Source organism: Telopea speciosissima, chromosome 5 (genome assembly GCF_018873765.1).
Source record: "Telopea speciosissima isolate NSW1024214 ecotype Mountain lineage chromosome 5, Tspe_v1, whole genome shotgun sequence".
NCBI classification, from domain to species: domain Eukaryota; kingdom Viridiplantae; phylum Streptophyta; class Magnoliopsida; order Proteales; family Proteaceae; genus Telopea; species Telopea speciosissima.
In genome coordinates this window covers 11,510,997-11,534,700 of record NC_057920.1, presented here as the reverse complement: position 1 = coordinate 11,534,700, position 23,704 = coordinate 11,510,997, and the positions used below count along the sequence as shown (strand labels likewise).

Genomic DNA, 23,704 nt, shown 5'->3' with positions numbered 1-23,704 from the left:
TCTTGGAATAAACTATTCTCAGTGATGGCGAGACATTTATATCAGCGGATGATTTGCGAATAAATTTGTGGAACCTGGATATAAGTAACCAAAGTTTCAATATTGTTGATGTGAAGCCTGTGAACATGGAGGATCTCACTGGTATATTCTGCTTTGACTCTAGTTTTAATGGATGATCTTATGCTGTATTTTTTCTTAGAGTTTGGACAGATTATGTGGTATCAGCATCGTCTGCCCTTTTTCTGTCATATATGATGACCATGTTAAAATTTTTTTTATTTTATTTTTAGAATTTTTATAAATCTTGTTACTAAAAGGTTTTCAGTAAAGAGTAATTTCTTTAAAATTCCTTGGGAAGTTAAACAATCTCTTGAAATAGGTGATTTCTGAACTTGACGAGTGCAAATATGATCTGAAATATCTTGCCCCTTGGATTAGATTAAGTATTATTAGTTTAGCTAGAAACAACAAATAAGAAATATCAAAGACCAGCTTATTTATTGGTTGACTATGTCCATATCTCAACTCAACTCAACTCGATTCAACTAAGTTTTTCCCATCTAAATGGGGTCTGCTACGGCCTATGGCTCTATCTGGTTGCATGTAAAGGGAATGGAAGGGAAGGGAAGTGAAATCAGTTTTAAACAGAAAATGGAAACTTTTGCAATCATGGTAGGCTGATAGCATAACTACCTTAAAAAAATAAGTCTTACCCAGTGCACAAGGCTCCCGCCACTGCGGGGTCTGGGGAGGGTCATAATGTACTCAGGCCTTACCCCTGCTTCGTGGAGAGGCTGTTTTCTACTTTTCTGACTCGAACCCGTGACCGCTTGGTCACAATGGAGCATACAACAACAACGACAAACTCAGCCTTATCCCAACTTAATGGGGTCGGCAACATGGGTCCAAACAAAACAAAGGATCCAAAGAATGGAGCATAACTACCTTAAAATCTTACTAAATCTGGTAATCATACTTTTCAAATGGAATTTTTATTTTACTTTTTGAAACCAAGGTATTTGGTTGAAAATTATATTAAAATCTACTGACCTGATTTTGAATGTTTTGGAGTTTAGTTACAAAATCATGTTAGGTAACGATTACAAAAGATTCCATTTTAGATTTGGTTTGATTTCACTTCTCTTACTTTTATTTCCCTTACAACTAGACGGAGCCTACATGAATCTTGGTTTGCCATTCAATCCTGTTCAAAACCATATTTATAGTGAAACCTAAGGCGTCCCTGTCTTTTTTCCACCACTGCTCCCCCTGTTATATTTCAGTGTACCCCCTATTCTTTTAGCTCCTCTAATCTGCAAACTCTCACTCCTCTCCGATGCTGATGGAGGGCCGGTTAGGAGAAGAGGGGAACTGGGAGAATCAGAGTTGCAGGGGAAAAGAGAGAAGAGAAGAGACGCACGCACAAGCTTCAACTTTCAACATTCAATTCTTCTAAACTTCAAATCTTCATGTCTGAATTCTACTACGATTACAATGAATAAATAGAAAATAGTCTTGCATAGGAATAGAAGCCTAACTAAAATAGAAACAACCCAAAGAGGAAACTACCAAATAAACCATAGCTAAGGAAAGGAAACTACCTAAGAAGCTCCTACGTAATCTACCCATTTCAAATCCAAATAAACTAAAATAAATATTGCATCCTAAATAAGCTACCAGCCTTTGCCAGACCAGAAAACCGGTTTAGGACCAGTCTTTGGTTTGGGCCTCCAAAGTGGGTCATGTCGGTCCAGCCAGGCTAAGGCAACTGCATCAGATGCATTCAATGCCCTCCGTTATACATGCCCTAACCACCTCAGTGATTTCTTCTTTAACTTGTGACCTATCAGGGGTACTCCTAAATCATCTCTAACCGTTTGTTTCTTATTTACCTTTTATGGTTTTGTCACTCATCAACCTCAACAGCCTTATCTCAGCTACACTTAATTTGTCCAACACTCACCTCCATAAACATTGCTGGTCTTATAGCTGGAATGGGTCATCCACATGAGCTCTATAAGTACTCTTCAAATTCATTCGCCTTGCTTTAATTCTATGAGTAACACCATGCCCATATCTGGACATCTAAAATTATTAAATCCTTTTAACTAGTGAGTTTAGATATGTTACAACAGCTTATCCTGAAAGCTCGAGTTGTTAAGTGAGGGCCACAATAATGTATATCAACACACAATACCCCCTGCATGTGCACCCCCCTCTCTCCCCCCCCCCCCCCCCACACACACACAGACACTTCTGCATATGACACCATCGTGTGATACCAAGGGGGCACAAAACGCGTAACACAAACCCTTGCACTTACCAGGGATCGAACACCCGATCTCCTAGCTCTGATACCATGTTACAATCGCTTATCCTAAAAGCTCAAGCTGTCAAGTAAGGGCTACAACACTGTATATCACCAGTTCACCACACAACAAGATATATGTTTGTGGCATTTCCATTACATTTTCATTGGTGTATCTTGCATCAACGACTCTTACTACATTTTAAAATATTTTTTTCTGATCTACTTCCAGTTGATAAATGTTAGGCAAGTGTCTTTTCTACCAAATTCTTACAGAACATATTCAGAATATCCGTCACATCAGGGCCTTATTTAGCAGTTGATGACTGCTCTTTTCGGCTCTTGTGAACAACCTAATAGGGGGGCATCAATCAATGTGTCTGTCCTGAGAATGTTTCAATAAGTCTCAATATGCTTAACGCCTTAACCTTCCATCGAGAAATCTATAAGGATCGTTTCTTACCGATGGAACCAGACACCCAATTTAGTACACCAAGGCTAGAAGGAGGCATCCGCTCAATGCGAGGACAAATTTCACATCCTTGTATGGCCATTTTGATGATTCTGATCCCTGGATCCTTGCTAATCACCTTGTTGGAACCGCTTCCTCTAAAATGCCAACCTTGTAGGAAAGGGAGGAAACAATATGTTGAAATTAGTGAATGGCTTGATTGATCAATGAGATCAGTCAAGCTCTCTATTTATAATAATAATAATAATAATAAAAGAGATTACAAAGGGAAACACTGTTCACGACACTGTTCACGCGAACAGTGTCACAACCCAAATATAACTCTGATTCTTCTAATTAGTTAAATAGAGCTAGAATAGAACTAGGAAAGGGAAAATAACTAAAATAGAAATAACACCCCATGGGTCGATCTTATATCATGGATCGACCCATGTCACACGTAATACCCAAATACCCATATTCCAACGACCCATGTCACACGTAATACCCAAATACCCATATTCCAACACGCCCCCTCAAGTTGGTGCGTAGATATCAGTCATGCCCAACTTGCACAGTAGAGGTTGAAAAACTTTTCCACTCAAGCCTTTGGTGAACACATCAGCCAACTGTTCCCCAGATTGCACATAAGGAACACAAACCGTCCCATTATCCAGATTCTCCTTGATAAAATGACGATCAATTTCAATATGTTTCGTCCTATCATGCTGCACTGGATTATGGGCAATACTTATTGCTGATTTATTGTCGCAGTAGAGTCGCATAGGCAGAGTAATAGGAAAACTCAAATCTTGTGACAAAGTCTCGAGCCACAATAATTCACAAATACCAAGAGCCATAGCTCTAAATTCAGCCTCTGCACTAGAACGGGCCACCACTGTTTGCTTCCTGCTGCGCCATGTAACACAATTTCCACCCACAAATGTACAGTAACCTGTGGTGAATTTTCGATAATGGGAACCAGCCCAATGTGAGTCAGTGTAGGCCTCAATCTGTAGATGATCATGACGAGAGAATAATACTCCTATACCAGGAGCCGACTTCAAGTATCTCAAAATCCTGAATACTGCTTCTAGATGATTAGATCGGGGATCATGCATAAATTGACTGATAAGACTCACAACATAGGCAATATCAGGCCTAGTGTGAGATAAATAAATTAGTCGCCCAACTAGCCTCTGATATCTCCCTTTGTCCACTGGTTCACCATCAGTGTCTCGGAAACGAGCATTTGCCTCAATGGGAGTATCCACAGGAGAAATGCCTAACATGCCAGTTTCAAAAAGAAGATCTAGAGTATACTTGCGTTGAGATAAGAACAGCCCTTGAGAAGAATGGGCCACTTCAATCCCTAGAAAATAGAAAAGTATGCCTAGATACTTAATCTCAAATTCCTTGGCCAAATAATTCTTCAACTTGGAAATTTTAGCAGGGTTATTTCCAGTTACAATTATATCATCGACATATACTAGGAGGAGAGTAATAATGCTGCCCGATGTCTTGATAAATAAAGTGTGATTTGCATTGCTTTGTTTATAACCAAATGTCAACATCGCTGTCTGAAAACGACCAAACCATGCACTTGGTGATTGTTTCAGACCATACAACGCACGCTTAAGTTTACAAACCTTGCCATGAGTTGCAGCAGATGAGAACCCAGGAGGGACATCCATATATACCTCTTCCTCTAATTCACCATGGAGGAAGGCATTTTTAACATCAAGTCTTGTAGACTCCATCCTAAGTTCACGAGACAAGAGAGAATTACCCTGATAGTGTTCATTTTGGCAACAGGTGCAAAAGTCTCCAAATAATCTATCCCATATGTCTGAGTAAATCCGGGAGCAACCAGCCTTGCTTTAAAACGATCAACAGTTCCATCAGCTTTTTGTTTAATTACAAAGACCCATTTGCAGCTAACAGTCTTCTTTTGTGGTGGAAGTGTGACAAGATCCCATGTACCACTCTTCTTTAGAGCTAGCATTTCTTTGATCATGGCCTCCTTCCACCTAGTATCTGCAAATGCCTACTGCCAAGTCTGTGGTATGGAAACAGAGGGTAAAGAGGAAACAAAAGCATGAAATGATGGGGACAAAGATTCATACGAAACAACCTGTGATATTGGATGTTGTGTACAAGACCTTTTTCCCTTTCTAAGAGCAATGGGTAGATCAAGTGATGGATCAGAAGTAATAGGAGAAGTAGCAGCATCTAAAGGATTAGAAATATTACCAGAGGAGGTGTCATTCGATCCTGGGTCAGAGGACTTGGTCTGGTAATGTTGCAGTGGTGGGCTGTTGTTGCCCTTTTTTCTTTCGATAATACTACTGCGTGAAATCTTTCACTGGCTGTACCTGCTACTCCCCTTGAACATCATTATCTAAAGGTACATGATAGTCATCAATAGGTTCATGTAGAGGAGGAATGGGAATCGACACTTCTTCTTGACGACATCCATGGAAACAAAAACACGACGAGATGTAGGATGATAACATTTATACCCCTTTTGGGTGGGAGAATAACCAATGAAAATACAGCGGAGACCGCAGGGATCAAGTTTGCCATGGGCATAGTGGTTTTGAACAAAACAAACACACCCAAAAATTTTGGGAGGAATAATATAAGAAGAAGACCCCGTCAAAAGATCAAGAGGAGATTTATAGTCAAGTACCCGAGAGGGCATCCTATTGATAAGATAAGCAGCTGTTAAAACAGCCTCCCCCCAGAAATGAGAAGGAACATGCATTTCAAACATAATAGAGCGAGCTACATCAAGAAGATGTCTATTTTTGCGTTCAACCACTCCATTTTGGGGTGGAGTGTCAATACAACTGGTTTGATGAATAATACCCTGAGTAGCAAGAAATAATTGAAAGGCTCCATCTAAATATTCACGACCATTGTCACTCCTGAGAGTTTGAATGGTAGCTTGAAACTGAGTTTGAACCATGCTATAAAAGACTTTAAAACAGGAAAAAACTTCACTCTTGTGTCGCATTAAGTAAACCCAAGTGGTGCGTGTGTGGCAATCAATAAAGGTGACAAACCACTTAAAGCCAGAAATAGAAGAGGTACGTGAGGGACCCCAGACATCAGAATGAATCATAGAAAAAGGCTTAGAACATCTTTTATTTGAACTAGAATAAATATAACGAGTTTGTTTTGCAAAAACACAAGCCTCACATAATAAAGAGTGAGGGTTACAATGCTGAAATAAAACAGGAAAAATCTTAGCTAAGGTTCCTAAAGGTGGATGGCCCAGTCGACGATGCCATCGGTGCAATTCAGATAAATGATGTTCAGTGGAAGTAGCAGTAAGAGCCTGGCGGCCAGACATAGTAACAGCATGAGAGATAAGATCATCGTCAAGCAAGTAGAGACCACCACGCATTTTACCAGTTCTAATCGTTCTCCCTGTCCCCAAGTCCTGAAAGACACAATGTGAAGGATAAAAAATAGCTTAGCAATTGAGATCAGATGTCAAACTACTGATAGAAAGCAAATTAGAAGTTAACTTAGGAACATGTAAAACAGAGGACAAAGATAAAGAAGGAGAACAATGGATGGCTTCCTTCCCTGAGACAGAGGAAAGAGAACCATCGGCTATTTTAATTTTATCTTTGCTTAAACAGGGAGAATACCGAAAAAATAAATTGGATTGACAAGTCATGTGGTCAGTGGCTCCGGAATCGATTATCCAAGGATGAGATAATGCCGAAGCACAATGACTAGCAAAAGAAATACCTAGTTTGGAGAAAACAAGGTTCGATTCAGAAGAGGGAACCACAGTCGAGGTATAGGCAGGTGCAGATGAAGAGGGGAAGGTAGTCATCATATGACGAAAGGCAGCAAGTTCCTCTGCAGAAAGTGTGGTAGTAGAGGCTGTTTCAGTAGCTTCAGAAAGATGGGCCTGTGTGCCACCATGACCATGGCCACGGCCTCGACCACGACCGCCACTACGACCATCAGAAGAGTCAGATGGCCGACCATGTAACTTCTAGCAAAAATCCACAGTATGTCGTTCCTTTCCACAATGAGTACATTTAAGAGGTTCCTTCTCAGACGAGGAACGTGTACTAGTACTAGAAGAGCCACCTCTAGAAGAAATTAAAGCAGATCTCTCTGGCTGTGTAGTTGGTAACATGGTGGAACGACGAGTATCTTCCAATTGTATCATAAAGTAGGCTTGCTCCAAAGTGGGAAAAGGTGAACGACTCAGAACTTGAGACCGAAGCTGATCATATTCCACATTAAGGCCAGTCAAGAAAGTGTATACTCTGAATTTTTCCTCCCTAAGCTGAAATTTGGTAATATCAGAAGGACAGTCAAGCTGAAAGTTATCATAATAGTCAAGCTCTTGCCACAGGCTACGAAGTTCATAGTAGTATTCAGATAAAGTAAGTTCACCCTGTTTGGTTGCATGGAGTTTTCGTTGAATATCATAAACTTGTGCATCATTCCCTACCTGGGAATAGGTACCGTTAGCAGCTTTCCAAATTTTTGCGGCTGAATCAAGTAGTGTATAGCCACAGGCAATCGATGGAGTCATTGCACTGAGAAAAAAAGCCATAATAAGAGAGTTGTTGGAACTCCACTTGTCTTGTAATGTACCAGCTTCACTTGGTTTGACAGTGGTACCATATATATATATCCCTTATAGCCCCTTGAATCAATGGAAAGAAACATTTGTGTAGACCAAAGTAAATAATTAGTGCCATCGAGCTTTATCGGGCTGACTGGAAAAGAGGGATAATCATGATGGGTCCCTGGTGTAGAAGATTGGCCAGTGTTGGTGGTAGCAGTGGATGCAGTTGAATCAGGCATATTGATAGAACTTCAGTAACCGAGAAGTGCAGGAATTTGCAGAATATTCTGCAATAGGCAGCAGTTCTTCAAAATAAACTTTGCAGGTTGTATAAAGAAACAACTACAGTGTTGTCAAACAAAGAGAAGCTGCAAATTTGTATACAGAAAAAACTCTGCAGGGCTTCAAAAAAAATACTGCACTCCTGCAAAAAAAATCTGCAGATCTTCAACAAAAAAGCTGCTGCAGGTCTTCAAAAAATTGCAGGTTTTCAATAAAAAACTGCTACAGGTGTTTTAAAACAGCTGCAGGTCTTCAAAAAAAAAGGAGGAAAGGAGTCTGTAGATCTTTGCACAATATGGAGTTGCAGGTCTTGAAAAAAAATTCTGCAGGTCTCGAGAAAAAAATTTTCAGGTCTTAAAACATCTGCAGGTCTTCTAAATAAAATTTTGCAGTGCTTCAGTCTTCAAACATGGAGAAAAAAATACTGCAGGTCTTCGAGAGAAATAAATCTGCAGGTCTTCAATCTTCGAGAAAAATAAATCTGCAGGTCTTCTAAAAAAAAATCTGCAGTGCTTCAGTCTTCAAACATGGATCTCACTGTGCATGGAGATCATAAAATAGGATAAAGTAAAGGAGGTAAACTCTAGGGCAAGCACTAGATCATATTTAGATCACCTCAAAGTACTGCCCCCATGAAATAATGGAAACGAGAGAAGGGAAGAGAGAAGGAGGGTCTCGGTTGATTTAGGGTTTTAGACTAATGGGTTAGTTGATCTAGGAGAGATCAATTGTGGAGGGAGACGATGGAGGAGAGCAGAATTAATTTCTCAGATATCGAGTTTAGGCTTTGATACCATGTAGAAATTAGTGAATGGCTTGATTGATCAATGAGATCAGTCAAGCTCTCTATTTATAATAATAATAATAAAAGAGATTACAAAGGGAAACACTGTTCACGACACTGTTCACGCGAACAGTGTCACAGCCCAAATATAACTCTAATTCTAACTAGTTAAATAGAGCTAGAATAGAACTAGGAAAGGGAAAATAACTAAAATAGAAATAACACCCCATGGGTCGATCTTATATCATGGATCGACCCATGTCACACTTAATACCCAAATACCCATATTCCAACACAATATGTATATCATACAGGAGCTCTAACATGGCGGACTATCCAAAGGGAGACACGGGTGGATAAATGATTCAACACCTACCTGCTCCCAAGGGGACTCGATACCGTGACCCCTGCCTGCTCTGAGACCATGTTCGAACCGCTTCCTCTAAAAGGCCGACCTTGTAGGAAAGGGAGGAAACTATATGTATATCATACAGCAGCTCTAACACGGCGGACTATCCAAAAGGGGACACGGGTGGATAAATCTTTCAACACACCTTCTTAAATATGTAGCATCAACCTTCAAAATTTGATAACTTCTTTCTTGATGATCTTGGAGATAAGTCTCTCTCTCTCTTGTTTGTCCTCATGTTTTTATTAAAGCATTATCCAAGTTCTCACACACTGTATTTTATAATCAAGGAGGAATGGGTGTGGCCAATCCATAGTCCATTCCATGTATCACATAGGTGACGCTCCATTTCAGTACCCCACTCCATATCAGGTCTATAATCAACTTTGCTTGGCTTTAATTATAAAAAAAAAAAGAACTATTGTCTTGCAATGGCAGTTGTTGAAGTCTTAAATTCTTAATTAGAGATAACGCCAAGCAGCAGGGGATTGTTAATTTTAATTAGAGAATGCAATAAATGCCGTGTATCTGATAAACATGCAGTTTTACTACTGGAGTTAATAAAGAAATATTAGAAGTTACTTTACACTTTCCAAGGATTACTTCGACACAAAATGAGACGGGTCAAAGAATGTTGAAATATTTGTCTTAACAATTTCATACTTGTTTTAGGTATCTATGTTCAAACATAAATAGAGGAGAAATAGAGAAAGGTGGACGAAGTGGAGGGGTGCGACCGGATTGTTGTATGATCAACTTATTCCTTTAAAACTCGAAGGAATAAGTAATGATGTATAGAACTGTATCTTAGGCAATGAAGAAACAGCATATATGCAAACTCAGTGTAGCTGAAATGAGGATTTTGAGATGGATGAGTGGTAAAACTAGAAAAGATAAAATAAGGAATGAACAAATTAGAGCTAATTTAGGAGTAGCTCCGATATATAATAAGTTGAGATAAAGTTGTTTGAGGTGTTATGGACATGTGCAATGGAGATCTTTGAATCCTCAAGTAAAGATGGGTGATATGATTCAGATTGAAGGAGCTAAAAGAGCCAGGGGTAGGCCTAAAATGACTATATGAGAAATGGTGAGGAAAGACATGCATAGCTAAGGACTAGTAACAAGTAAGACTTTCAATAGAGTTGATTGGAGAAAGAAGATTCATGTAGCTGGCCTCATTTATGTGGCCTACGGCTGAGTTTGAGTTTGAGTAATGATTTCTTACTTGTTTTGCATTTGTTGACTATTGGTCAATGTATTTTCACCTTTGTGATTGTAACTTTGCAAATTCTGGATTCAATATATGTTGGATTAATGGGCCTCCTGTGTTTTCTATTTACATCAATCCATAACTGATGCCATCTTATCAGTCAGTATCCAAGTTGTGTATGAGAAAAACATAACTGGTCCATCTGGATAAGTTAATAAGCTGTCCTTAGTCTACAAATTAGATGATGAATTTTATGGTTAAACTCTAGGTTACTTATCCGCAACCAATTTTGCTGTGGTTTATCATCTCAATTATATTACCTATTGGCTTGCAGAGGTTATAACATCTGCAGAGTTCCATCCTACTCAATGCAACACATTAGCATACAGCAGTTCAAAGGGCACAATACGCCTTATTGACATGCGACAGTCTGCTTTATGTGACACACATGCCAAACTGTAAGGCTATGCCAGAGCAATATTTTTTAGGCTATGAACCGACTGTGATAGTGTGATTTTCTATTTCATTTAATTGATCTTGTCAGGAGTTTACCTAAAAAGCAAATTCACAATTCCTGAGTGCCTTTTCAGATTTGTGGAGCATGAGACAGCTAGTTCACGGTCATTTTTCACAGAGATAATTGCCTCGATATCAGATATTAAATTTGGAAAGGACGGAAGACACATATTGAGTCGTGATTACATGACGCTGAAGGTTTGCACTCTCATTTTTATGTTTTGGGAAATAGTGTACATTTTCTCTTTTTTTATTTTATTTCCATATCTGAAAAAAAAATTCTTTCACGAGTGATGTCTGATTTAACATATTCTGGTGTCTGTCCGGGGTTTGTAATGTGCTTTTGGATGATTTATGTTCAGATGTGTTAAATTTCATTCTGTTAAATCTGCATAGATAAGTTGGGATGTGTACTGTTTTTTTGGGGTGGTGGTGTAGTGTTGATTTAATCTGTGGCAGCAGGCATGCTCATTAATCCAAATCACGGTTTTGTACACAAGTAACCATGGACACCACTAGCAGGGTCGACAATTGGAATCTGATAATATCAGGTAGATTTGGAGCTCATCCTCTGACTGGCTAGAGTAGATTGTCACTAACCATAAGGATTCGGGTCCATTTTGGTTTCCGTTGTTGGTTCTGCAACCTTGTTTAGCTTCTGCTTAGGCATATTAAATTACCTATAAATTAGGAAAACAAATTTATAGTCACTCCTTTAGATTGAGCCCATGGTTTCATTGCCTTCCCTCATGGGTTGAGACAAGTGGATCTACTTTCACTTCATCTTCCATTACTGTTACTGAAAATTTGAGTGGATTCCTTATGAGGCACAGGCTGGGGGTTTGTTAGAGGAATTATGCCATTGATAAGTAAGTCCGCAGATCTGACATCAAGTAAGTCCGCAGATCTGACATCTTAAGGTCACAAATGATACTGCTGCTTTAAAGGCCAACTTGTATCTTGTGATAAGATTTTCTTCTCTTCTCCATGGAATGCGGTGGGTTTGGGCAGAAAACCTCTCCCCATTTTGAAAGCCCCCTGCTCCCTTGTTGGTATTTGGTCTGAAGTTTGAAAGATAATAGAGGTTTATTTTAGCTAGTTTCGAAGCAGCAAGTGTAGGGGATATTGAGGAAGTGAATCTCTCTTACAGAACTGTGTATGGAGAACAAACTACAGAGAAATCATAATGATTGTTCTCCACTCATTAGGGCCTCCTTGCAGCTTTGGAGAAAATCAGTTCACAGCTCACTGAGGTGAATGGGAGAGATGGATAGTATGGATCATGTTGAATAATATACACCAGAATACCAATACCGTGGGGGTATTCTGGTCCTTTTGAGCTTTTATTTTATGTTTTATGTACTGCCTAGTAAAGTCAGCTAAGCTAGGGGTAATTCTGTCCTTAGTACCCTCCCAACAGAACCTGGCAGCAGCACTGTTTTAGGGTATTTTCTGCCTGATTCGAGATTCCCCGTAGAGAGGAAGCTGTCCAACAGATTCCCCCCATATTCAGGGGTCTCAAAGGTGCACCCCATAGGATCCTTCTACCTGGCTTTGAAGCTGATCAGGTCCTCTGATCTGCTGTGGTATAAAATCTCCCAAATTCTGGGTTTTGAGTTTCAGATTCTGTTCTTTTGAATTCTGTCCTAAATCCAACCCTTGGATCATTGCAGTACTTTGGAGTTTTATTATACTAATGTCCTACTACCTTTGACCAGAATTTTTGCCCCATCCATAAAGGTTGACTTTGACTTTATTACATAACCTAATCTCTGGTTTTAGGGTTTCTTGAGATCCTGTTAGAGGGGCGACATATCTGAACCCTAGTGTTCAGTCTACCAAGTACCAATCTCCCACCACTGCACCTTGAAATCCCTTCTATCATTGCATATCAGCTCTGATAGCTTTCTGGTTGTCATGCAGCTATGGGATTTAAACATGGAATCTGGCCCTGTTGCAACCTTCCAGGTCCATGACCATCTTAGACCCAAGGTATGTTTATGCTTGCTTTTGAACTCTTGAACCTAATGGGACTTGGACTAATCATTGTTAATCAGGGGTGTTTCTGTGCAGTTATGTGACCTATACGATAGTGATTCCATCTTTGATAAATTTGAGTGCTGTTTAAGTGGAGACGGTCTCCATGTTGCCACTGGTTCTTATAGGTTTGGTTTCCCTCTGTATCCATTATTTTTTCAATTCATCACCTGATCATCAGACTTGTTTATGAAATCATTTACCATTGCAGCAACCATTTTCGTGTCTTTGGCTGTAATTCTGGCAGTAATGAGGCAACAACACTGGAAGCCAGCAAAAATCCTATGAGGTACTAAAAATTTAGAATTTTTTCAGTTCAGTGCTAGTTTCTAAGGCTGCATTTTGCATTGACGTTCTCACGTACTTGTACTGCTTTTTGCTCAAAATAAGTTGAAAACTTTTGGGGTCATCTGGTGATGCAAAGTTGCTTAAATGATAAATAGAAACCGAAAAAATGCATTTATTGCAAAGTTGCATTTGTGTGTGTTTTTTTTTTCCCCACTCAATGCAGACTGCCCCCTAATCTTGTATTATGAGAACTTGTTGTCCTGTTTGTTAATTTTTTACTTGTCTGTTTTGCTGTTACAGACATCAGACTCAAACATCTTCGAGGCCCATAAGATCACTCACCAGTCTAGGACGCTCTCGTAGACGAGGTTAGTATTGGCAATTACTAGGTTTCTTCCCCAACAGTTCCACTTAATCATTCTCACGTGAATTGAATGCATCACAATTTGGCTCTAGTTCTACAGTTGAGCTCAATGCAGATGGAGAGGGGTGATGCTACTTAAAAAAATGGAGTAGATATCATGAATAATAGTGTTCTGTATGCTCTGATGTTCCAAAGTTGCACTTCTATAATACTCATGTTCTCCATAAATGGCATAGACATGCCCATGGCATTTGTGATTGGTGATAAGTTCATCAACCCACCTACCTGAGCACCTGCACTAAAGTAGTGAATATTGTATAGCTGCAACTAGGATGTGATTGACCTTAAGGTTCTGACTATTCCTTCAGTTTTTTTATTTTTATGAGAACAATTTTATTAGAAGAAGAGAAAAAAGATGGGTACAGCACAATATAGAATACAATGACAATAACAAGGAGGCCTACAAGCCAAAGCACCCTTAAGGAATTAAATCATTGGATAAATGCCGAAGAGTTACAGACCTCATCCTACACAAGGAGGTAACATTCCCCCTCACAGCCAGATCCTTGCTTTCTTGATGAGATGAAGGTAACACCAAGGACCGCTGAGATGAGCCTGAAGCCCATGAATCACAGATGAAGAATCACCCTCCACTATGATACCCATTCAACCATGCGTTAAAGCTAGCTCCATACACTTGATAATTGCTTTTATTCTACCGTGATGGAGTCTGCAATTCCAATAAAACCTGAAAACATTAACGTCATCACACCATCATGGTTTCTAGAAACACCTCCAATACCTGCTGTACCCGGATTTCCAAATGATCTGCCATATGTGATTAGCGTAGAAGGGGGAGGAATCCAATCATGCTAAATGGGGACATGGACAAGAGAGGAAGAGACAATGTGATTGTAGTGTGTCTCAAGAAGTAGTCCATGGGATTATTTCATCAGTTAGAGTGATCAGATGGATTAAATACCATAGGTGGAATGTATCAGAGTAGGTGTCTCAAGAAGTAGTCCATGTGATTGTTGTGACACTCTGTCTACAATGTTGTTTGTCCCCAAGTTCAACTTTCATCATACCATACCTCATTGAGTAAGTATAGGTAGGTATTACAAGATCATGCTCTGGTGCTGAGAATTAGCAATGATTTTTTCTTTGTTATTTAGTAGAAAATCATGTTCTGACTGTCACATTGAGAATTTATCCCATTACCTCGTTGCTTATTTTTCCCCTCTACAAAAAGAAGAGGAAAAGCTTATAATTGCATCTTCAATTTTACCTGTGCCAAGATCTGAGTATAGTATTTTTACTGAAATTTCATGCTTCTGATTGCCTATATTCAAACAATTTGAAAATTGGTGTTGCCAGAAATTAATTGTCTAGTTGTCGATCTCTTAAGGTGCATGGAATTTATTTGGGTTTCTTATCTGAAATGCCTCTGAAGGTTTTGACAACTTTTGATGCCCGAAGGCAGTTTGGTTGATTTATGTATGTTAATTTCCCAAATCTCTTGAGGGGTTTTGACGCTGGCCGGATGCATAAAAATGTATTTTTAAGCTTATAGGAGTAGTGGTTTGGATCATATAGGAGTTGGTTCCCATTTATGGGTTTCTAATTGTCATGGGCTCAATTATAAAGCTTAATTATTTAGTCAAAGGTTTACAAAAAGGAGTTGATAATTGGTGGGGGCCCAGATGGTTATTTAGTTAGATTTACTTATTAAGTTTTTCTGATTATCTGTTTAGGTAACTCACAGTGACAATTATTTAGTTGATTTGAAACTCCAAAGTGAGTCAAATTAGTCTCTATAAATAGGACTGCTTCCCCATACGAATTTAGTGGATGAGATGGTTTTATGGAATACAGGGAGTGGGACTCTTCTCCTATGGTTTGATGGACTAACTTCTAATCTGTTTCTGGTTAACATATTTTCTTTCTTATTATCTTATTCGCTGATTTTTTTGGGTTTGTTTTCTGGTATTCATCAATCAACTAACTTTTCAGGGTTAGCAGTGAATTTTATGCTGGATATTGACTTCTTTTATGGGCCCATTACTTGTGGGCTTGTAAGTTGTAACCATGTCAGCAGCCGTTACATATTCAAACTTTGATTTCAGTTGCAGCTTGCAGAATTGATCTACTCATCTAATATGCATGTTGTAGCAATTGTGCCGGAGAACCTTTAGATTATCAACTTGTTTGCTTACATTGGAGTTGCATAAATCCTTTTTGATAAGTAGCAGATTTTAGGAAATTTTCTATGATGCAATCTGAACTCTGAAGTGTCAATCTAGTTATCTGATCCAATATGCATTGATTCCTAAGATTTGACAGTTAATTGGATCTAATCCGTGGCAAGGTTCAAAGTTTCAGCCAAAACCTGGCTGAAACCTGGTAAGTTTCGGCTGCATGTTTCGACTGTTGGTTTCAAGGCCTAAATGGCCAAATTAGGTCCCAAAATTTTCGAAAAACCCTATTTTAGGCACTCTAAACATAGTGGAATCCTTAGATTGTAAAAAAAAACCAAAATGGTAGTTTGTCTTTGGGCCCTAGTTTGAATGGTTGATAGTGTATGTTGTGCGCCACTGTGTACTTTATCTTATATAACCTATTTTACATAAAATTTAGTACTAGAACACACAAAATTCAATTGAAACAACTAAAATATGCATTAGGATGTTGGCCATGTCATAGTATGCCGGAAGAAACACTCGAAATCCTCCACATCAGCCCTATTAAGTCCAACTCCGTGAAGTAGTAGATCATCCTATGGTGTCTAACATATAAAAAATTGAAATTCAATCACCAAGTATTTACCCTATTTTTTGCAAATAATCATTTTTGGGAAAAGTGATACACCTTCAGCTTTGAATCTTGCAAAAAGTTTCACAAAATGCAACAAACCGTTGTTGTAGATCGTTCCAGTACTGCCCAACACCTTGTTCCACAAAGATGTTTGAGGGACTTGGCAAATAATCATAATAATTGCGGTTGTGTAGGAAGCTTCCTTCTTTGGAGTCCAAACTGTCACAACAACAACAAACTCAGCCTTATCCCAACTTAATGGGGTAGGCTACATGGATCCAAACAAAACAAAGTAGGTAAACCGAGGTCTAAACAAAACAGGGGAATGAAAAGATGGGAAAAAGGGGACGAAACCCGAATCATGGTCTGCGAAATTTCGACCGAAACTTGGTAAGACCTGGATATTGCACCTGGTTTCATTTCGACCATTTTCGAAACCAAAAAATTTCGTGAAATTTCAGTAATTTCGAACATTGATCTGTGGATAAATATCCACATCAAAACCAGCATGGAACATGAATGCCTATTTGCATTTTCTATTTTGTTCATTGTATACTTAAAAATATACTTAACCAAGAAACCAAGGCCATTGGCTAAGTTGCTGCTCTTAGGGAAATTTGGTCAGTGTCCCTATGGGGATAAAATCTGTTGCTACTTTCCTGGCTAGTGGCGGATTTCACATGTTTGAACAGGAAAATTCTCTCAACTGCTCTTGTTTTAGGAAGGTGCATATCCTTCCATGTATCTGATCTTCTGATTTAACATGAGGATTTATGAAACTTTTGTCTCTATTATTTTTTACCTTTGAAATTTTATTTGATTCAAAATACCAAGATGAAAAAGAAAATCAGACCCAGCACCAAAATACATAGTCTGTACTGTTACTTGATTTACAGACCATACGAGCTTGGTGCCATAAAAATAGTTCTTCCTGGTCAGTTGGATGTTTGGGTGACTCTTCTTTGTCAAATAACATTCGCAAAACCAATGAGGAACAATACCTGTAATACTGAAGATAATCTTTTTTGACTCCTCTTTTCAAGAGTTTTATGAGTCCTAATGACTAGCCTTTAATTATAAGAGGCTATCTTTTTTTTTAATTGTTATTATTTCTTCCTTTTCCTGCAGTGTCTTGATGTGTTCTTATGACTGACATGCTGTAATATTGTAATGGTTACTGCACGATGGTCTCTATTTGCCTTTGTAATATGGTTGTAGTGTTTTGTAGGAGTATCATGAAAAGAGTAAAGAGGGTGGAAAAGTTCGACTGACTCTCTTTGGCTAATATGTCTAGCCAGAGTCAAAACAAGGTCCAAACTAAAAGACAAGAATATTTGAAATCTGATATAACAGATTATTGACTGATTGATTTAAATTATGTGTATTAGCTTAGCTGGTTTCATAAGAGCTATGTGGTTCATCCATTAGGTTTTGACTTGGCATCTTGTACTTAGCATTTTGTTGCATCAATTCTGGTCTTATTTATACTTAAATGAAATATTTGTATTAAACAAATTCAGTCATGGCTAACCCGGATTGCAACTGGGTCAGACATGAACTTATGCCTTTGTCTGAAGTTGGGGTTTGAACAGGGGTGCCGGTTGTGCAAAGAGGCAGAGAAATGACACATTGTCTGACCAAGATCTATATTTTTCTGGACTTCTCCACCACTAGGTCTAAATGATTTTCTAGGATAGCTGGGTGAAAGTTGGGTTTGAGTTAATGATAGTAGTCTTCTGGCTTGGTACAGTATAAGTTTTGGTCAGGAGAATGCCCATTTTCAGATCTTCTGAGAGATGTCAAATGCTTTTTCTCATTTGTGTATGCTTTCATAAATAATTTGGTGTTGTTTTCCTTAATGTATTTCTCTTTCCCATGCCTTGTAAGTTACCCTGGAGTGGATTCGTAGGAGCAAAGTAAGATGATGAGCTAAAGTGTTCTGAATTTCATGTGGAAGCACATAAAACAATGGTCTACAAAGTTCTCTGATTGCTTTGCAAACTAGTGTCCAAGATTGTCTATGATTACACAATTAGATTTTAATGATGAGAGGAAAGGTGTGTGACCAGATTGGGGGCAGCAATACAGTCTGTCCACATCCAGGATTGTTAGCCTCTTTTTTTTTTTCTTTCCCTTGCCTTTTCCCTAATGTGGAATATCAAATGACGGCCCTCATTCCTATATTTCACGACACAAATATTGAGATTTATTGTTCTGGTATCATTTTTAGAAGATGACTTTGTGATAGCAAAGCAAAATTCTGAGTCTATGCATCTGAATTTTATGTAGATGCACACTGTGTAATTGGTCTTCAAAGTTTTCTGGTTGCTCTGATATGGAGAATGCCCATTTTCAGTTCTTTTGAGAGATTTCAAATGCTTTTTCTCATTTGCGTACGCTTTCATAAATAATTTGGTTTTGAGGGTGGGCATCAGCACAACGGTAAGGTTGTTCCATTGCGACCTAGTGGTCACGGGTTCGAGTGGGAAAACAGCCTCTCTGCAAAATGGGGGTAAGGCTGCGTACAATATGACTCTCCCCAGACCCGTAGTGGTGGGAGCATCGTGCTTTGGGTACGCCCTTGAGGTGTAATGCATCAGACAAAGCCTTCTCTAAATTTATGCCAAAGGGAGGTCACATCAAATCTAGGACATGGACCACTCCTGCAGAAGTCTAAGGTGTCAGTTCACTAAGTTTATAGACCACAAGGGTTTAGTATTAACAGTTTATATTGGTATTGAGCCTCAGCGCAACGGTTAAGCTGTGCTATTGGAACCTACTTGTTGTAGGTTCGAAATTTGGAAACAACCTCTCCTGCAAAGCAGAGGGGTTAAGGCTGCGTGCATTTGCCCCTCCCAGACCCTACAGTAGCAGGAGCCTCATGCACTGGCATGCTCTTTTTAGTTTATATTGATATCCATGGTGATGGGTGTGGAGCCATGGGGGACGAGGAACTCGCCACAAAGTTGGTCCCACCTAGGCAACCATGTACATGAAAATTGATCTTTGATTATGATTCACAAATGTTGGTCCCACCTAGGCAACCGCGTACATGAAAATTGATCTTCTTTGATTATGATTCACAAATTTGAGTCTCTTTTAGGTTATAAGAACAATATGGCCAACTGTTGTTTAAACCATTTATGGGATGTTCTACATAGGATCAATGAATGGATAGGCCTTTCTCCAAACAATGACTTCTTCTTTATTGAATTAGTGGGTATACCACATATAAGTTGTTGCCATCTGTTGGATGGGAACATTATGTCCTGTTTATGAATGTGAAATTATATTTAGGTGGGTTATGAGCCAGCCAGTGTCATATTCAATTGCCCGTTTTATCATTCCTTCAATTTCTCAGCACTGGTGGCATAAACCCTGGAAAGGAATAGGAACCAAAATTTTATCCCCTGAATGGTTTGATATGAATGGCAGGCATTCAGGGCATGGACTAATCCTTGCAGGCATAGTTATTATTCTTGAATTATAACTAATCGTTTCAGACATAGTTGTTGTTCCTGAATTATTTATTAGCTGTTTCTTTTCATCATTTTTAATGGTTTATTAGGTGGATTTATAATTATATGCAATGGTTGGGATTAATTTTACTCTTCTCAATACACTCTGTACTGCCCTCTCATCTGCTTTCGTGACTAGAAACTGATACTATTCATGCCAGGAGCTGAGAATCTGAATGTAGATGCAAATGGAGTAGCATATGACTTTTCAACCAAGTTGCTCCACCTAGCATGGCATCCAACCTCCAATACTCTTGCCTGTGCGGCTGCAAATAGCCTATACATTTACTATGCAGAGGATGCTCCCAAAAACGATGCTGCTCCTAATCAGCCATGAAAAGTTGTGTTTGTTGTCGGTCATAGTACCAGAAATCAGACCAAAGTTCATTAACACATTCAACCTGTATTATGTTATGCGGAAGGCTGCTTTAATTCTTTTGTAGAATAGATGGAATTCTTTTCCTGTTTTCTTTTTTATCTGTTCTAGAAGGGGAAATTGGCACAAGCATTGCTTCTTCTCTGGGGGACACTGGAGAGCGTGCTGTGGAAATAGAGCTTTTCTCAAGGAATCATAACCTAGGGTAATGGAAATTGTATTTTTTTGTTACATGATCGATACAGTTGGTAGTCAATTAGCAGATGTCTTCAGTGGATAAGTTTGTAAATGAAGCAGGGGAATGACAGTTACTGGTTCTTTGTAACATTCACTTGATACATTTCATATTTATATTTTTTTACTAGCTTAAAGAAAAGATTTTAGAATTAATGGTAATGTCTCATCTTTTACTTTGTACTCTTAGTAGGGAAAGATAGAGATGGTACTATTACTTGTTGAATGAAGGTAGAATTACCTTTGAGGTCGAATGTTCTTCGAGGCTTGGTTGAGCTAGTTGGAGAAGAAGAGAATAAGGGTAGAGACTTTTTCTTTGTCTAACCCAAACCTACTAGAAATGTGTTGAGTTTGGCTCAGACAGGATTCTAGAGCTTGTGGCTTTAGGGTAGGAATAGCCTCTGTAAGGTTCTATTTTAACTGAGATTATATAGAGAAATCGCATGAGGGTAGCAACTTTGCATTTACAAACATGTGCACTTTATCTTCTTCCTCCTCTTCGTGCAAGACACATTAACTTGCCATTGAATAATGCAACTCAAAAATAAGAGGATTCAAAATAAACTAGAAAATTTTCATCAAAAAAAAAAAAAAAAAAAACAACTAGAAAATTAATATAAGAACAGGATAACAAGGATTGAGGACCATTTAACTCTGAGGTCTCTTGGTAATTCACTACTAAAGGATCTCAAACTCACATTAGAGCTCACATGGTGCACCCAAAAGCACAAAAATATTCATTCATTTACTCTTGTTGATTAAATTGGCTTGGAGACTTCAACTCTTTTGGACGCAAATACAATTAATAAGAAGGGTTCTTTAGTGTGGGAACTCTTGTTGATTTTACTCTTCCCTTTTTTGTTTTTTGTTTTTTTCTTCTCTCTCTCTCTCTCTCTCTCTCTCTCTCTCTCTCTCATATGTAAGGAAAGAAGGGTAAAGAATTATATTGACAAAAAAAATATGACAAAATGGGTCAGGCTAGAGCCTCTTATAGTCTAGTATAGTATCACTGTATGACGTACCCAAATCATAAGCTCCGCTCTAGAAAATAGTGTTGGGATAAAGAGATCCGAGAAAGAAATCAAGCAAAACAATTACATAGATACAAGGAATTTATCATGGTTTCGCATAAATGTCTACATCCATCAAAGAGAAATAGAGAATTTTCTATTAATTAAACAAAAATTAATACACTTTTCTACCTCAGTGTATGATCCCTCATTAGGGTTTTCTACGAAGAGACAATAAATAAGCACCTTTGAAATTCTAACTCTCACACAATTATAATTTTACTAGTGCACATCTCTGAGAGATAATTACCGATTTTTAAGTGAGAGCAATTACAGCAAAAATAGTCTACTCCTACTGTTGTGGTGTGCCTTTAGAAAATAAACCATCAAAACCACCAATAGAGCCCCTTATCTAAAAGTCCTATTGGTTTGGACAGCCTCTCTCTCTGCAAAAACGGGGGTAAAGCTGCGAACATTATGACCCTTCCCAGATCCTATAGTGGCAGAAGCCTCGTGCACTGAATACGTCTTTTTTTTAATCATTCATCACTTCGATGATCGATGATGCTGCTACAAGCTGCATGCAGTGAGAGTATTTCGAGCTCTTGCTGTTGCAAAAGAGAGTTTTGAGGTAATAATGTTCATGAAGTATAGCACAGACTTGTTGGTGTACTTTGCATTTATTGTAAATGAAAGAATCTAGCATATATAGTACTTGGATTCTAGAGGATGAGCAAACTCATCCATCTCACAGAGATAACGAGATGGAAGGGACGTGAATATTAATTAATGGAAGTACTTTAAAAGTGTCTTCCTTGTGCCTTTTAACTCTTAAATTTGGTGGGTGATTAAAAAAGTGAAATAATTTGTGATCTAAAGTGATGTAAAACTAGTGCAAGAAAAAGAGGGTGAAACCAAAAGCAAATTTCCATAAAAAAAATAAAAAGAAACCATAAGAAACTTTCCAAGTTTTATTAAAACCAAAGAAAATATTTTCTAACCTTGGGTATTGGCCATGTTCTGGAGATTTAAAAAAAAAAAAATTAGACTCATTCCCAATATTGTCCAAAAAGCGGAAAATTGCACTCTTGCAATGGAGAAAGTAGAAGTCCCTGCACATTAATTATAAGAATTGAATCTTCTACTTAATGCTTCAATTCCAATATTCAATAGGAATGAATCTAAATCTCCACCTAAAGTTGCAGAATTTAGTTGTATTAAGATGATATAATTAGTTTTTCTTTACGGATTGGAAATTTTTTTTTTTATTTTTTATAATAGCTAAGCCGAGTTGAACCCATGGCCTCTTAATTGTGAGTGTTGGTCATTGCCAACTCAACGACCCCCTTGGGTTCCGAAGGGAAATTTAATCTGCTAGAGCTAGCCTAGATGCATAATTTACCAACTCCTAGGTTTAGTCCCACATCGGGTGTGTGTGTGTGTGGTGTGTGGTGTGTGTGTATATCTGTCATTCCACAGTCCTAAAAGTCAGTTAACTTTTTGGGATTGGTGTGTGGTTTGTGTGATTATACTTTCATCAAAAAAACAAAAAAACAAAAAAAAGCCTTACCAACTCCTGGCTGTTTGGACTTCCAGTCATGATCCAAACTGAGCCTATACTGAGGTAAGTTTGGTTATGTGCCTTGAGATCGAAATGATATTTATTTTTATGGACCGAGTTTCCTTGGGTGAAGGAGGAATTCCTTCACCATGGATATCTGTAGTGTCAAATGGCCAAAGGGGAGGATAGTTTTGGTCATGTCAATAGGGATTGGGAGTGTAATGATGACCCAAGATACGTCAATCTTCCATGTGATGTGTAAGGACAGGTCGTGATGATACAATGATTGGTTTATGTATCTATCTCTCTCTTCAAATTCAAAATTTTTTGAATTTTTTCTTTTCTTTTCTTGGCTACCAAACATAGCCTTAGAAAGGAGAAAGTTTTCCTTCACCGTGCACGCGCACGATGAATGTTCACCATCCCATCCTAGGGTTCACAAACCCATATAGGCTTTTAAAATAAATCCCAAAATACCTTGTGATACCTTTCCTCCCCACCACCCAAAATCCTTCAGCCAGCAGCAAATGGATTCTCGTTCACCATGCTTGCAGGAAAACTCAGTCCTAAAGGAACACGTACACCATAAAAATGTCTTTCCTATGGAAATTGAAGGAAAGAGTTTGGTTCCATGTTGGAGAATGTTTTCCTTTACCACGCGGTGAAGGTTCACCAACTCATCCTAGGGTTCACAAACCCCTATAGGATTTTAGTATAATTTTCAAAATACCCTCCCGCTACCCACTCACGCCATCCTTTAGCCTGTGGCAAATGGATTCCCATTCACCGTGGCTAAAGAAAAACTCAATCTTTCCATTTATATTCTTTTCTTTCCCTTCTACCTTAGGGAAGGAAAATTTTCATTCTATCATAAGAAATATTAGCACTATTAATTTGTAGGGCTGCGAACTCTATGAACCTCTCTCCACTAAC

At 38.5% G+C, this 23,704-nt stretch overlaps 1 protein-coding gene and 2 non-coding genes across 4 annotated transcripts in view; all 3 read left to right on the top strand.

Annotated features, from left to right (window-relative positions):
• LOC122661684 (serine/threonine protein phosphatase 2A 55 kDa regulatory subunit B beta isoform-like) overlaps positions 1-20,159 on the top strand; it is a 38,097-nt gene extending 17,938 nt beyond the window's left edge. For both annotated transcript variants that reach the window (XM_043857163.1, XM_043857162.1), the window contains exons 7-14: positions 23-141; positions 10,388-10,511; positions 10,644-10,767; positions 12,493-12,561; positions 12,643-12,734; positions 12,818-12,895; positions 13,195-13,262; positions 19,752-20,159. In XM_043857163.1, the coding sequence (XP_043713098.1) occupies positions 23-141; positions 10,388-10,511; positions 10,644-10,767; positions 12,493-12,561; positions 12,643-12,734; positions 12,818-12,895; positions 13,195-13,262; positions 19,752-19,927 (850 nt within the window). In that variant the 3' untranslated portion in view covers positions 19,928-20,159. The remainder of the gene's footprint in view (positions 1-22; positions 142-10,387; positions 10,512-10,643; positions 10,768-12,492; positions 12,562-12,642; positions 12,735-12,817; positions 12,896-13,194; positions 13,263-19,751) is intronic.
• On the top strand, positions 17,988-18,066 carry LOC122663454. The gene has a single exon (XR_006333126.1). It is a non-coding gene; the product is annotated as a small nucleolar RNA R160 (small nucleolar RNA).
• LOC122663455 lies at positions 18,324-18,402 on the top strand. Its single transcript, XR_006333127.1, has one exon. It is a non-coding gene; the product is annotated as a small nucleolar RNA R160 (small nucleolar RNA).
• Positions 20,160-23,704: the final 3,545 nt, after the last annotated feature.